This window comes from Lycorma delicatula, chromosome 5, assembly GCF_047948215.1.
Source record: "Lycorma delicatula isolate Av1 chromosome 5, ASM4794821v1, whole genome shotgun sequence".
Taxonomy (NCBI): Eukaryota; Metazoa; Arthropoda; class Insecta; order Hemiptera; family Fulgoridae; genus Lycorma; species Lycorma delicatula.
The window spans coordinates 89,349,923-89,367,867 of record NC_134459.1 but is presented as its reverse complement, the minus strand read 5'-3'; the positions used below and the strand labels follow the sequence as shown (position 1 = coordinate 89,367,867).

Here is a 17,945-nt window from a genome sequence, read left to right as displayed (position 1 = left end):
GGCAACAATGAGTGAAGAGAATGTCATGAGCATTTCATTGTGGATAGTGGGTAAATGTAGGAAGTTGTTTGGCGAGTTATTGGTAAACAGTAATGAAAATGACAGCATCCTAATTGTTCATAAAGTGTACAGTAGTTCTACTGTAAACATAAAAGTAATAATATTTGCAGAAAACTGAACTGTATGAATTTTAGACTTTTCTAGTGTTACCTTGTTATTAATGCAATATCAGGTAATTAATACCTGCGATCATTATAACATTTAGTAAATCTGATTGTATTCTGGTTTTTATAATTTAACTGTTTTTAAACAAATCTTGTACTTGTTTTAATTAATATTTTGTAGGAGTAAATCATATATTCATTATTATTATTGTTGTTGCCATTTTTAAAGTAATAAAGTGTATTTATAAGAAATTTTTAGTTTGTTAGTTTCTCAATATCCTGGTCGAACTGTGAACACGCAATAATATACTGCATTCTTAAGGGGTTTTCTATTTCAGACTTTGCTGTAGCTTCAATGTTCAAATACAATTTCACCATACAAAGAATGATAAAGAATCCATTTGTTGAGAGATGTGTAGTCTTTAAAGATTTTGTTAACTGCATGTTTCAAGTTGTTTGCACATCCATTATTAGTAATAGGAATTCCAGTTGATCTTTGTTTCGGTTGTATGTTTGTTTGTTCATTCATTTACTCTCTCACGTCTTTTTCATTTATTACTTTACACCATGCACCTACTTTAATAAACTTTAAATAGCTGAAAGGTCTCACTTATTGGGTATTCAAGAATTCAATAATACATCATAATAATTCATATTTCATGGATTTTATATAATAGGATTCAATTTAACAATGCATAATGTTCTCAGAAATATGAATCAAAGCATGTGAATCTTGGATTTCTCATATTACAGATTAGGAAGATAGATCAATATTAAACTATTACGAGAAAATTAACTGAAAGCACAACTGACTTTATCTATTGAATTGCTATCATAATTTTACCACCTTAACACTAATATGATTTATTTTTTTATAGATTTAAATAATTTTTTTGTTCTTTTAGTTTTATTACTTTAAAATTATACTGTTTATTATTATCTGTTAGCTGTTAACAGAACACACAAGTATGTTAATCTGTTGTAAAATATTATTTTTTTTTTTTTTTATTTCATTTATGTTTTTATAGTATTCTAATTGTTCCTACACTAAAGTTACATTTTTACAAAGTTCAGTATAATGTACTGAACTTGTATAATTTTTCCACTACTAAATTCTCTGAAACTGGTTTCTTTAATGGTGTATCTATTGCCTAGTTCTTGCAAATATGAAATACATCTATGCAAATCTTGTAATCAAGTTACTTTAATATATATTTTTCTTGAAAGTAATAATTTTTCTTTAACCAAATTTAATTTGTGAATGTGCAGGATTACTTATTACTTAAAATAAACAATTTAATTATTTTCCTTTAGCATTGATTGTGCCAATATTTTTATATTAATCTATAAGCATTATCAATGTATATATAAAAAAATTGTGTTTTCAACAATTTGAAAACTGTACAAATTTTTGTACCTCTTTCAAAATAAAGGGGCACATTAATTTATTGCTTTACACTCTTCTGGTCTTGTAGCTGTGATGCACTTGTCACCAGTTAGGAGTTTTACTTTCTCTAAGAATAATGATATTTGCTAGACATCCAGTTTCTATGTTTAACAGAGTTAACAGAATTCTATAAATAATAGAGATGAATATCACCTGAATTTCAATATGTTTGACATTTTGAAATTGCCAAGCAATTGAAAAATGCTTGTTAATAAAGAGCCAAATTGTAACTGCCAATTTGCTCTGTAAAGAAGGCCTGTAAAGAAGCCTCATTTTTCCTAACTAGCCTGATCCAAGACGCTTTTCATTTTTCAAGATGACAATGAAATTTTTGGGAGCGATTATATGACTAATGTCAGGTTGCCTGTTATTAATACAGTTATGGCAGTTAACAGATATGCATGATTATAAAATTACAGATAAACAATAAAAACTTTTTTTAATGTTTTTCTAAGGGTGATACCATTTCTTTAATTACTTTTTTGTATACATTATAAATTTGTAAATAGAATTTTTTTATCACACTTAGTTTTAAATAAATTAGACTTAAAAAAAATTAAGGGAAAATATAGTTAAAATCTGTAAAATTTATAATTTTGCATGGCCATATCAGTGTTAGAATGAGATTTCACTGATGCTTTTCTGTTATAAATAGCCTCAGGCACATCCCAAATTAATGTTCAACAGTAATTGGCTAACATGTTAATATTCCATTTTCCCTTTATAGCGGCTTTCCATCACCGAAATGTCTTTGTGGAAATGTTCACTGTGTTTGTTACTTATGTCTCTAAGGTTGTCCAGGAAAAAATCCAGATGTGAGTGGAGGAAATGTATTCTCAAAGACATATTACATTACGTAGCTCAGTATGAAGTAGGAAGTTGAGTAACAATATCGTGGTAATTGTCGGATTTCTGTTTGCCGAGAAAAATTTTGCAAACATCTTTAAATGAAGCCCAAGTTGCACTTTCCAAATTATTTAACACAGAGTTAAATACATCATCTTTGACCAACTCTCTTATTTGAGGACCTACAAATATTCCTTTTTTAATTTTTCCTTTACTTACATTCGGATGTTTCTACCTGATGTACAAAAATCTGGGACTATCCTTCTTCATTGCTTTTACAAAGTTTTTCATTAGTGCTAGCATGATATGGAGAGGGGGTAAAAATATTTTTTTGGGTTCAACTAAGGGCTCATGAATAATATTTTTACCATTTTGAATTAAGTTGTCTCGTTTCTTCCACTCTTTGGTAACATAATGTTTTCCCTAGTTCAGCTGCTCCATTCGCAAAGAAAACACATGTACTTAGTATAGCCTAACTGCATGCCTAACAAAATAGCTACAACTTTCAAATCATTAGATATGTTCCAGTTATGTTTTTTTTATAATTTATTTTTTCAAGAACGTCTTTCATCACATCGTATGTCTCTTTCAAATTAATACCATAAGCAATTGGTATCGAAGGACATTTGTTACCACTGTGTAGTAGAACCACTTTCTTATCTATGAAAAGCCATCAGTCCTCAAGTTTATGAACTTGTCCTAAGTGCAACATAAACTCATCAATATTTATGCAATAAATAAAATTATTTTTATCAATAAAGTAATGATAAAGTTCTTTTTGTTGGCTTTTAAAGTCCAACATTTTTTTTTTTTAAGTAAATTGTACCTAACAGTCTTGATCCTAACAATTCAGCTTGATTTTTTGATAAATTTAAATTCCTAATCAATCATTTAATTCATCTTGTGATATAAGATGTTGTTTATGTGAAGATAATTCAAAATCAAAATTATTGTTGTCTTCTTCAGTACTGCCTGATTCTTCATTGTTGCTTTTGAAACATATATTCACAGGTGGCTCAGGAACTGGAATAATTTCATTGTGAGGTACAGGCCTGATTGCAGATTGCAATGAAGGAGATTTTACAGTATGGTTAGATATTTTAGAAATTCCAGACACACTTGTTAAACAAAAGTAACAATCAGTTACATGAACCTCTGGTTCACGCCAGATCATAGGTACACCAAATGGCAAGCCTTCCATGTACCTTTCACCCATCCTCTTAAATATACAGAACAATTAGTGCATACTACATGAGGAGCCCATGTCTTATCCTGATCACCAAATTTACACTGTAAGTACAAATGATATGCTTTTTTAATTAAAGGTGTAATGTTTTTTCTATTTGATTTTACAGTAACCTCACCACATACATAACAAAAGGCATCATCACATTATTTACACAATTTTAAGGCACTATGACACTGCACTGTTAACAAACTTAAGACAACAATAAGACTGAACAAAATTAATTCATTCCTTAATACAAACAACACAGCTGTGTTTTCAGCTACATGTTTTGACCTGCACAAACATGATTATTAATCTTGTTCGTGAAGGCTCACTCTTCAGTATTAGATATGATGTCATATGTGACTGATATGACTTAATTCTTTATCTAGTATTGTTTATGTTTACAAATTAAACAAAAAAAAATGAGCTAACAAAATACAATATAGGAGCTTAAAATGCTAACTATAAGTTGAAAAGTGAAAAAAATCCTTTAATTAAAATTTAAAAATGTTTCAAAAATGGTGGGTAATAGAAAATTTCTGAGTTCATATTTGTTTTCAACAGCAAAAAAACGATTAAAATCCTGTATCGCATGTTATCAAACAAAAGTTATGTTTATCAGTTATATTTTTGTTTTTCATCCTCTAATGAAAACATTATAATAGTATGCAGGCAACTATAATTATTAGCAAATAACTGTAATGCTAAGTATGCATTCCATCTAAGAAAACTTCAACTGAGTACTTTTCATCTTCTTAAAAACTTAACACTTCTTAATAAACCTTCCTCAACATCTTACATCAATACAGTTTTAAGTTCATCTGAATTATATTTTACTCACCTCACATTATTTAATGAAATACTTTACACTTTAGCACTTTTAAAAGTAGAACCTATGGAATAATTTTTAATTTTAACATATGTGGCAGGTAAGCAATATGATAAATAAACTTGAACTAGATTTTGGTTAAAAAAGATTCTAAAATTTACACTTACTATCATTTGTCTTTTATTCAGAAGGTTCTGGCTTTGAAGAATCATGACAAGGCTTGAAATTTTCTACATGCTGAATTTCTCATTCACAAAAATTATGGTAACTATAATTAGGTATTAGCCTGTAGCCTGTAGTTACTTGTTGAATAATGCTTGAATAAATAGTATGCCTTAATAGCTGACTAAAATCATACAAATTTATAAAACTGGTGCTGATCATTCCAAAAAAGCCACAGCACAACCTAATTTTCTGTTGCAACTTTATTATAAAGGAGTTAAATAAATCTTCAGTAATTACAGTGTAGTAAAAATTATATATGCTTTATTAAAAATATTATGTAAAAATATTTTACATAATAAAATGTTTAAAACATTTTAAAATGCAAACTGAAATGTTTATTTTAAGTACTTATAGTAGAAACAATATACGAGGTCTGTAAATAAAGTAATTTATATGGAAGTGAAACTTGGACAATCGGAATATCTGAGAAGAAAAGATTAGAAGCTTTTGAAATGTGGTGCTATATGAGAATGTTAAAAATCAGATGGGTGGATAAAGTGACAAATGAAGAGGTATTGCGGCAAATAGATGAAGAAAGAAGCATTTGGAAAAATATAGTTAAAAGAAGAGACAGACTTATAGGCCACATACTAAGGCATCCTGGAATAGTCGCTTTAATATTGGAAGGACAGGTAGAAGGAAAAAATTGTGTAGGCAGGCCATGTTTGGAATATGTAAAACAAATTATTAGGGATGTAGGATGTAGAGGGTATACTGAAATGAAACGACTAGCACTAGAAAGGGAACCTTGGAGAGCTGCATCAAACCAGTCAAATGACTGAAGACAAAAAAAAAAATAAAGTAATGAGACTGTTTCAGAAAAACCTTTTATTTACAATCCAATTATACGTGGACTTGTTATCACCTTTGAAATAGTTTCCTTGGGAAGCCACGCAACACTACAAATGGTTTTCACACTCTTCATAGCAGTGTTGGAAGTCAGAAACCGGAATATCCTTTAGATGGTCGGTTATATATTTTTTTTTCTACTGTTTCAAAATGGTGTCCTTTGAGGTGTTTTTTTTTTTTTAAAGTTGGGAACAGGAAAAAGTTGCAGGGACTTAAGTCAGGTGGTTGAGGAACTACAGGAATGTTTTTCTTTGCCAAAAACTCATTAACTGAGAGTGCAGTCATGACTAAGTGCATTGTCATGATGCAGCATCCAGTTTTCTTTGATGGCTGGTCTCACACAGGCAACTCTTTTTTGCAGTCTTTCAAGAATTTCTCGGTAAACATATTGATTAACAGTTTGTCCTGTGGGCAAAAACTCCTTATGGTTAATGTCGACACTATCAAAGAAGCAAATTAGCATAGTTTTGATTTGCTCATTTTTGTATTTTTGGGACGCAACTGATTCCCGGCCATCTGAAAATGCTTTAAAACCACCTAAAAACTCAGGCTCGTGACAGAGCGTCATCTCCATACACCCTTTTCTATTTTGAAAAAGTTTCAGTAGCATTCTCACAGAGTTTAACAAAAAAAACTTTATTGCACAATGTTGCTCATAATTAGTATCACTCATTTTTGTAACGCACAACAAAAACTGTTTCATGAAAAGATTATTTACGTCTCATGTGGCAACAATAGACTTAAACTATTAATACCTAATATAAATTAGCTGTTCATATAAATCATATGTTTATTAGTAAATTTACAGTGTTGCCACTTTGGCGGTCAAAAAAAACTACTTTATTTACAAACCTTGTACAACATCTGAAAAAAGGTTTCAGTGGCATTCAGCTTTCTCAAACTTCCAAAAAAATGATATTGTTTGAATTCCTCAACACCCCCCCCACACACTGTATCATTAATTTTTTATGTAGATTGCAATAATGAAATTTTGTTATAGCTCTTGTTTAGAGCTGATAATTCTACATATAACAATGTATTATTTATTTTTTCATTAACCTCACATAATACAATTTTTTTTTTTATACTTTTTAAATACTGATTTACTTCTAAGGGTTAAACAACCACTGGATAGGAGGTTTTCTATCTTTCATCTTACTTTCAATCCAGACTTTAGATAGATCATTAGATAAACCATTTTATAAAATAGATAAATTATATAAATTGATAGAAATCAAAAAAGTCTTTTATTATTTGAAGTTTGTTTTCATTAATTATTCGCAAAAACAAAATGGTTTTTTTTTTAAAAAATATATCACCATGTAACGATTTCATTTATTCTCTATACTTATGTAACAAAAAGCACAATTATGACTGAAAACAAAGGTGTAATAGAAATTACAATGGAAAAGCTCCAACTGATGTTGCTGAACAAGAATGAGGATAAAAGTATAAACTATGTAACTAAAACTTATTTAGTTTTATTTCTCTGCTGACAAACATACTGATATCATGAAACTTTTCTAACTGCTTGTCAAGCAGTAGCAAATGATTAAAAACAAGTGTTATGGTTAGTATGATAAAAAGAATCTCGACGAACTCAAACAAGTTTTTTGCTTTATATTTGTTTTTACAAGGGAATCTTTTTATAAAGTATACCAAAGAATTGTACAAAACGACAATTTATGAATGTTTATTCGTCTTTTACTTTTCCGACTATAGCGATATATCCTGCTGTAGGAGTTTAAAATATAAAGGTAAAGTACGTAAACCGCTTACTGATTTATATCCTAGACAGATAAGCTTAAAAAAAGTTCCCGAAAAACTGGAAAAGAAGCCTATACGAAGTTTCATACAAGTTTAAAATATTACTTTTACTTTCCGGGCTAAGGCTTTTATCAGTTTTAGTGCAACATCTGTTTTTTGTGTAAGACAGACGAGTCTAGTGAAAATTTATCTTATACCGAATATCACTAGGAATTATATTGTAGACTATATTATCTATATACTATATTGTTTATTATTATCTTAGTACTGTCTCAAGAAGGAATATTTTTATTCGGTGTCTGTTTTTAAATAAGCGACATAACCATCTATTGAGCGTTGCTACGGACCATCTACAAGCTGTTATTCCTAGCAACAGCGAATCATCGCATGTAAACAATAACCTACTATCTCGTGTAAACCCTAACCTACAAGGTAATAGAATACGCGGCTTCTAAAGTGTTCCGATAGGAACCCCTCAATAGCCGCGGCGTAATTTAATTAGTAACGACATTATCGATAACACGAGTGACTTTTCAGGAGCATAGAGTGAAAGCGATATTACGGATTTTAGTGCAAACCCTTCTCGACAAGCAATACTAATATTGCGCATACAAAACGAAAATGTTAGTCGGCAGAAGGATGAAATTCCAGCGGCAAAAAAAACGCCAACGTACAAATTATACTGAACCTAATATTCGCGTACAATCGGCTAATATCGCGTATCTACTTTTGCTGTTCTACATCAAATAAATTTAGTCTTCTTGAAAACACTGCTGACAACATAGGTAGACGTGTAGAATTATTAAAACCTGAACCTATTTTTGTAACAGGCGTTAATGCGATAACCGAATTGAAAAATTGTCTTTCACAATTATTTTCTAATTGTAATGTTATTAAATATAAACTGACAACAATGAAATCTGGCTACACGGTAAAAGTTCTGCCGGTTGATATTGAAATATGTAATATTATAACGTCAAAAATGCTTGAAAACATTATGTAATTTTACATATAAACTTGAAACATGAAATAGTATATAGAGTGGTCATGCGAGGCGTGCATCACTCGGAAGATAAATCGGTAATCATTGATGAATTGACGAAGTTAGGCCACGAGGTTAGAGACGTTATTAACGTTCTACATCGTCAAACGAAGGAACCGCTGCCACTTTATTTAATAGATTTGGATCCCAAATCTAATAATAAAGAAACTTTTGACGTGAAATCTCTCAACTATACAATTTTAAGCTCTGAAGCTCCGTATGTTAAAAAATAAGCGGTCTATTGCAAACGTTGCCAACGCTTTGGCCATACCAAAGATCTACGCAATCACCCGCACCGTTGTGTAAAATGCGGTACAGATCGTGCCATAACAGTCTGTTATAAGGCACCACAGGTTCCAGCTTCCTGCGTCAGCTGCGGCGAGTTACAAATAGTGTAAAATCTATCAATACTATAAAACTAAGGTCTATTCTATCAAACCCGCCCTATCTTTCAGAATAGTAACTAATAACAATTCTACTGATAATAATTATACTTTTTTTCTTTTTTTTCCTGTTTAGCCTCCGGTAACTACCGTTTAGATAATACTTCAGAGGATGATATGTATGAATGTGAATGAAGTGTAGTCTTGTACATTCTCAGTTCGACCGTACCTGACATGTGTGTGGTTAATTGAAACCCAACCGCCAAAGAACACCGGTATCCGCGATCTAGTATTCAATTCAGTGTAAAAATAGCTGGCTTTACTAGGACTTGAATGCTGGAAATCTCGACTTCCAAATCAGCTGATTTGGGAAGACGCGTTCACCGCTAGACCAACCCGGTGGGTTGATAATAATTATACCGATCGTGTAACGAACTCTAGTAACAATGGCTTTCATAATTATAATAGTAGTCTGAATATTTTTGGTAATACATACGTGAAAAAGTTAAAATGAATTGTCCCTATGATCAACAAACTATTGATAACCAAAATTTTCACGGGCCGATGAATGTCCTTGACCGTATGTTGCAAACGTAATACTAGCAATCTGGAATAATAACGGGTTGTTTGATAAAAAACTAGAATCAAAAGCTGTTTTAAATATTATTAAGATAGACATAATGCTTATATCTGAAACTTGACATTGTCAAGTTTCATGGCTATACAATATATATATATATATATATATATATTCTGTTAACTGTTCGATCTCCCACTCTGTTTAATAAATTGACCAGTAAACGACGTTTTCGAGATTTTTTGGAGGAAAATACAAGGTTTGGACGTGCCTTTAAAATCACCCGCCCATGCGGATAATGCAGTACACGAATCGACCAAATTTAATCAGTAAGCGGTACGGGCCCTCAATCCCAATTTGGATTCTGCTCCCCCCCAGCTCTCTTTTTTTCCTGTTTAGCCTTCGGGAATTACCGTTCGGGTATTACTTCAGAGAATGAATGAAGATGATATGTGCGAGTGTAAATGAAGGTAGTCCTTGTAAAGTCTCAGTTCGACCGCTCCTGAGACGTGTGATTAATTGAAACCCGACCGCCAAAGAACACCGGTATCCGCGATCTAGTATTCAAATCTGTATAAAAATAAATACCTTTAGTAGGACTTAAACGCTGGTACTCCCGACTTCTAAATCAGCTGATTTGGGAAGACGCGTTCACCACTAGACTAACCCGGTCAGATTACAAAATGCAAATCTGTTTTTAAAATGTAATCTGATGGTAAAAAAGCATACATACTTTAACTCGATTGAATTTTTATTTTATTTTTTTACTCTAATCTGTTCTTGTATTATAATTTACATTATTACTTCTTTTTTCGTAATTTATTGTAACTCATATTTTTCATTAGCACGATATGGGTACAATAGTTAAAATCAGTGTTTGTTAATTAATTCTTATAGGATGTTAGTATATTTTTTCCTAATCTATAATTGAATATTTTTTATTAAAATAGGAATGCAAGATGCATTTTTATTGCTAAATCTAACCTTTATTTAAAATAAAGTTAATTAACTTTTTTATTTTACATTATTTTCTACCATAATAAAACACTTAGTTTTGAAAATAGTGCATTACACACGGGTTCGTTCTTACTGAACTGTGAATTTAAGAGAAAAAATAAATAAAATTGCAGTTAAACGTTAAATTTACTCCATATATAAACATAAACGATTTTTAAAATCGTTATATTCATTTTAACTGTGTAAAATCCATTTTGACCAAAATATTTAAAAAATTTAATTGTAAAAAAAAATATAAAAATATTCAAAGTCGATAAATTAAAAACTTTAGTTAAAAAAATTTAGCGACGTAATTAAGATTCTTTTGTTACTTTATTTTAAATATATAAACTGATTTCAACGATTATAAACGCTTTTTCAAATAAAACAAAAACAAATATTAATTTTAAAATAAATGATTTATCTTTAACGATGACCAGTTCTTTACATTCTCTCTCTTGCCGACACGAACAGTGTCATGTACAACAAGCCTTTCTGTTACATAGTTTTTATACTTGTCCTTGAATTGGTTACATACAATAGCGTTTGTGTCTGTTTTAACTACTGTCAGTTTTAACTGATTTTTTTTTTTAGCACAAGCGGCAGTGTAATTATAAAAAGAATTTTAGACTAAATATATCTTACAGTTCTATACTTGTTCATCAATAATTTTATGTATACACAAAACTCTTGACCGAACAAATACAAAAAAAATTTCAATAAAAAATCCTTTTTTCAGGTTAACTAGGGAATATAGAATAAGAAATGAATTAGTTTCCTGTCTTCACAAAAGACGAATATATATTTTAAATATCGATATACAGATTCAAAATGTTCATTACGATCGCTAAATGGATTGTCATCAATCCATTTGAAGTAAACATCATTACTTTTATAGAAAATATTATCTTTTTTATAATCTTTATAAAACAAATATTTTAGAAAAATTTCATTTGTACTGTAAGTCGTTACACCTATTAAAAAATCCAGAAAACTGCTTTTTTCGATATGTATCTGAAGTAGTATTTGGAAGCCTCAATCTCGTTTAACATTGTCGGAAATGGGGAAAATTTGCAAGGAATGTTCAAATACTACACATTTCATTTACAAAATTGTGTGTGTAACATAACATACTATGTTTAAAGAAAATTATAATACTATTTAGTAAGCTAATATCCACTACATGTAAAGAAAATTTCTTAGTCCTTATAAGTTGGCTGAGTGATATGACCTTATAGCATCTCAGAGCCCAACGGTTATTTGTAAGTACCAGGCTTAAATTTCAGCTAATTTGTTAAAATTCTTATTATAAGTCATATCCCTGCTTAAATTAGGTCCATCTAAAGAGATATTCATCAGTAAAATTTAAAAAAAAGTCATATCATGGTCAGCTAAGGGTTAATTTACAATTTATATTGCTTAACAAACCAATTTGGTATTTTGTAAAAAAAAATAAATAAATAAAAATAGTATTTTTATATAGTATATTATAAAATGAAACACAGTTAAATGTTTTGTACTATGTTAAAATAGCTCATTACTATGTAAGAACGAAGTATAACTTAAAATCTGAACAAACAGAATAAATTTCATACATTACTTTTTGATAGTATCAATAAAAAAAAATTTCATACTGAACAAAGGCAATTTATCTTTCTAAAATAGATAGCTAATTTATTAATCACCAAATGTAGACACAGGCAAAAGGTTTTGTTATTAACGTAAATCTAAACAAAAAAACAGAACTTCAATATGATGAAACGTTAGTTCATTAAATTCCCATAATTTCTGCCGATAGTTGTTAACCAGTAATCACATTATTTGTGTACTATTTTTCTTATTACAAATATTATTATTTGAAAGAACTTACCTAGTTTACACGTAGAATTATTTTCTAAACGGTTTTCTAGATTCACGTAAAATACATCTAATATACTGAATACGATAAATACAAATAATCAAATAAACAAAATTTGATACGATTTTTAAAACAAGCTTACAGATATAAAGACATAAAACATTATTTACTGTATGACAACGTTATTCGTTAATAACACTTTTAATAGATTAATAAATTATCAGAAAGAAAATGTAAGTTAATATTATTATTATTATTTAAGATTTGTTTATTTTTTCTACATCGCTGAATATAATGGAAACAGCTAAAAATATTATAAACAAATAAATTTTTCATCAACGTAACACACATTTTGACATACTTAGTTGTTTGATGAATTTCGACACGAACCAGATTCTCTTTGCACTCTCCCCCTCTCCCAGTCGTCAACACGTACAAACTTATACAGTAGTAATATTTTTACTACTGTTTTTAAAAAGAAGCAATCTTTTTTTATACTGTTAGGTTTTTTTTTACTATTATTTTCTTAGTAATCTGCATTAATTAATTTTAAATTCGAATTAATAGTTTTTAAAAATATATTTTTATTATCTAGTAAAATTTGTTACAGCAAAGGTTTTGATATAACAGATTTTGACTGAGAAAAAATTATATTTATATAGAAAAGTATATTTCAGTATTTGTATATAATTAAAATTGAAAATTGTGCGCGCGTGTGTGAGTATACAAATAAATAATTTAATATATTATTTATTAAGAGATAATAATATTTACTGAAACTGAAAATTACTTAAAAATTATTTAAGACACCCGTTTGCTTCGGTTAATGTACGGAGAATCTTAATAGGAAGCTTGTATGAGAAATAGTTCTAACATTAGGTATTGACACAGGTGCTATGTTGCCAATTAACCTGACTTTTACTTCCCCCTTGGCCCCTTGCCAGCCAAGTTCGGCATCAGGTAATTCACTGCGTTGCGTATTTGACTTAAACATTTACATAGAATAAACCTTCCATCCAAGCTATAACCGGTAACATAAAAAAAAAAAAATTTATTTTTTAGGGTAAAATTTTTTTATTTATTTTTTAAATTTTATTAACGAATCAGTATATAATTTTACTATTATTTATAAAAAAACAAAAAAAAAATTCCTAAAATATTTTAAATCGATGTTATATTCTCCATTTGACAGTACTATTAATGAACATATAATATTTGTCGTTTTATGTAGTAGTGTAAACCAAAAAAATCATACTTAATAACTTTTTTATTTTAATTTTTACGTTTAATACAGTTAGTAAAATAATCACTGATTTTACACATCCGACCTCTTGGTTAACCGGACTTACATATTTTATTTATCCGTAAAATTTACATAATTATTGCTTGTTATAGTATTCGAATTATTTGAGAAATTTTCGTATTAGAAGATTCAGAGATTAATTATGATTGAAATTAGATAAAATCTCGAGATTACTGTTTATTAAAACGTCGATTATTCGGACCTCCATATCTCAAACATTATGTGACTTAAAAGCGGTGACAAATCTGAGAGAAAAATAATTATTAAAATGCTGAAAAAAATCGCGTTGAACGAAGACTCAGATTTGAACTTATTAAAAAAATTTACATTAGAAAAATTGAACTTTGTAGCGACCAAATCGAGTCTAAATTTACTTATTTTTTTTATAAGGATTATGCGTGCAATTAGTAACATCTCTATTGTTATTGCCCTTATTTGTATTACAGATGTGCTGGGCTGTACTGTGAAATACGGTGGTCGACTTGATGAGGTAAATTTGGAAATAATAGTTTTATATCATAATCCCCTTATGTACTATTCATTAATATTTTTTATCATCTGTATTAAAACAAATGATCTTGTTGTGTTTTTTTGATTAGTTACTAAGAGGATACGGTCTAAATGCAATTATAAGGTATGCGTGAGTAATTTATATTAGGTAAATTGAATATTAGTTAAAAAAAAAATTGAAAACCTTACTACCGTTTGGATTCCTTGGTTACGTTCCTTTGTTAACGTGTATATATACACTAAAACGTATATATACGTTTTAAAATTTGGTTTCAATTATTTGTTATAATTATAAGTTATCAAATGTTTAAAAAAATTAATATTAAATTGATATAACTGTAGGTGTCGGTCGGTCGCTTGTTATGCGAGATGAAACAGTGCAGTAGTGTAGGTTTAGTGCACATTTTAGACGGTGTGCATTTTCATAATTTTGCTATGACGGTTGAAGAATTTTTTTATCGTGAAGCTAAGGTTGTGTGGGGAGGGGGTGACAGAGAAATTACGTATGTGACGGTATGGAATCCAGCGGTCTTCTCGGGTTGATTGCCAGTTCAGTTTGGATACTCGTGTCTGTGTTCACTCATGTTTAACTACTATTATTATTATATTTATACATTGCTTATTTAAAACATATGACCCTCGTTGTTGATCGAGGTAAGAATTTTTTATATATATTATTTTAATGTTGTTTAAAATAAATGTCATTATTTTTGTTTGCCTGTTGTATCCAAACTTATCATGTAATGAATTTTAAAATACAATTTGCACTCTCTTATTTTTACAAAATAAATTAACTATTTCGTATACCCAAACATTTCTAACATTGTTTTATAATACCGGCGAAATAATATCCCAAAAATAAACAAACAGAAACAAATTACGCAACTGGTTATTAATTTTAGGCTAATCGAGCAATAAAATAATTAACCGAGGAAATAAAATTATTGCATGATCTAAACGTACTGAACTCTGGGGTAAACAAAGTATGGTTTATGTGTTAAAAACGATTTTATAATTTTAGATAATTTAACATTTTTAGTGGCAAGTTCAGACAAATTCGTTGCACACTTTCTGGACCCAAGCCTAGAATCGAACCTCGGATCTTCCAATCTTCCATACACAGACAAGTACGCCTTTGCCATCGATGAGATGATATAAAATAATGCTGAGCAGTAGATAATCTAAATTTGATATTGTTTTGTGTAAGTTGTTTGAATGTAATGCATTAATCACTGAAATAGTTTGATAATAGTGAGTCATTACAAACCATTACATTAACAATAGTTACCGAATAAAGTTAGTTGATTACACCACCTAGTTACCCAGAAATTAAATACTGGATGACGATATTAGCAATGACATTAGGGAAATAATTTTGAAAAAGTCATTTGCACTATTTGAATTTATGAAATGTTTAAATGCTAAGAGAAAAATTTGCTACATCATATAAATTGTTGTATATCACTACTTTTTACTTTCTTGTATGAAGTAAAGGAAGTATTGTGATTGCAAAAAAAATGTTGTTTCCAGATTTCAACAGAAATATCTATTTTGACTAGTTTCAATGTGATGTCTGTACGTACATATGTACATATGCACAACTCTATATATGTATACATAACTCAAAAACTATTAGCCATAGGATATTGAAATTTTGGATTTAGGACTGGTGTAACATCTAGTTGTGCATCTCTGCTTTTGATTGTAATCAACTGAACCAAAAGTGTCCAAAAAAGCCCAAAATCCAAAACAATTTAGATTTTGGACTTAACTGCAGTAATAAGCCTTCATTGAGATCTTTTCAATGATATATCGTAAGTGGTACTTATCTTCATTGGTTCCAGGTAATGACACATCAATTCGAATCAGACTTCATCTCATTTTTTTTTAACTTTTTTTTAAATTTAATATATTGATTTATTAATGAAAAACATAAACTCAAACACAATTATTATTATTAGTAAACTAAAAAACAAGCCTTTCAATACTAAGCTGAAAAATGATATGGTTAGTATTGTTATGGAAGTACATTCATGTTCAAAGACTAGACTTAGTTTGTATTCACAGCTGTAGCATAAATAGCATTTTTAAGGTCACCTAGTGTGTATTCAGATTCATTACTGTGTTTGGGAATGATTCAGTTTCAATATGGATAGGATGAATGTTCCAATCAGTCTGTTTCCATGAGGAGAGAACTAGGAAAAATATATAGTACAGCTAAAAACAGCAGTTCAATTAACAAAATCTAAAATTCAAATGAAATATTACAATTATTAGAAGTTAAAAAATTTCTATGACAATAAATCAAAAACAAACAATAACATAAAATTATTCATTTTTATTCTCAATATATTTTCTACTTCTAATAAATACAAATGTAGTACTTTACAACTTTTACAAAAAAGGCCCATCAATATTTTCAATTCATTTAAACCCTCTTCAATTACCCTGATATTCTACTGTGTTGGACAGAACATAAACCTGTTTCTCATCATCTATAACTAACTTTTCACTCATTTTAGTTTCTTACCTTGCAATTATTATTTCTATAAATAAAGGATAGATTTCCTGCTTCCATGCTGAGGATGCCATAATCTGAAGAGCAAGTGCATTCTTTGTACTTGCTAGGGGGGTGGGGGTGGATTCTATCTATAAATTTTATGAAGGACTTCTTTTCCTACATATGGAAACACAACAAGCCTAATGACTAATAGTTTTATGGTGTAGGGATTGAATGTTAAAAAAAATAAAGTTTCTGTTCATTTCACACATCAACCCATCTAATTATACCAAATCTCGAATACCTCCATCTTTTATGATACAGACTTTTCTACATGAAACCTCTCCTGACTTAAATCTTAAATTAATCTGTTTTTGTAGACTCTCTTAATTCAGGCTTTGTTAATTATGGTTCCTAAATAACATTTTTTTAATTTCTTTAATATTATAATCACTTTGCTTAAACTTATGTCACAATTATCATTTCTCTTTTCATATTTTACAATCTTCCATTGTTATTTATTCTAATTCTTATTATTTTAAAGGTACTTTTGTGACTAGTATCAGTTAAATGAACAATAATGTTAGCAAATCTTAACTAATCTTTACATTTAATGTTAATGCTTCCTTTTTTATTCATTCAAAATAACTGTTAATAATTGATAACTAATGATATATTCAAAACTGTTAACCAACTAATATGTATTTAACTTAATTCATAATCTTACCTACTAAATTAACTGGTAGTTTTAACTGGGAAACAGCATACATTGTTGCCACTACGCATGCAGCTCCACCCATATCAGCTCTCATTTCATCCATATTGTTAGAAGGCTTTAAACTTATACCACCACTGTCAAATGTAATTCCCTTACCTACATAATATTAAATTTTATATACAAATATAAACATATATAAATAATATATACTAAAGTGGAATACTAAAAGCTACAGGTATATAAAATTAATTAAGCAGCATATGACGACTCCACTGAAAACTTATTTTTTTGTACAGTGACAGCCACCAATTGAAATCCAGTATTTCATCACATTCCAACATAAAATTTATTTGATATAGTCACAATAATACCAGCATAATCTTTATGCATATATATCCAATTAGTTTTTTTTATAGCTCATTTTATAAAACAAAATGTCCTGTCACAATCTAAAAAAGAATGACCAAGAATAGGAAATCGATGCACAATGTTTGTCAGTGTCTTAGATAATGTTAGACCCATACAAAATTGGATAAATGTATGATTTTGTCTCGGGCATGCATCTGAGAACAGGAATAAATTTTTGATAGTATTAGGCAAAAAATGTTGAATGTAATGATATAAAAAAGTACAGATTTCATTTGCACCTTTTTTTGCAACTCCTTCAGTGTAAAGACATATTACAAAAGAGTTATCTTTC

The 17,945-nt window shown here is 29.3% G+C and overlaps 1 protein-coding gene across 1 annotated transcript in view; it reads right to left on the bottom strand.

Annotated features, from left to right (window-relative positions):
• LOC142325176 (E3 ubiquitin-protein ligase COP1-like) overlaps positions 1 to 17,945 on the bottom strand; it is a 94,021-nt gene that overhangs the window by 23,360 nt on the left and 52,716 nt on the right. The window contains exon 7 of the mRNA XM_075366597.1: positions 17,255 to 17,401. Coding sequence (XP_075222712.1) covers positions 17,255 to 17,401 — 147 coding nt within the window. The remainder of the gene's footprint in view (positions 1 to 17,254; positions 17,402 to 17,945) is intronic.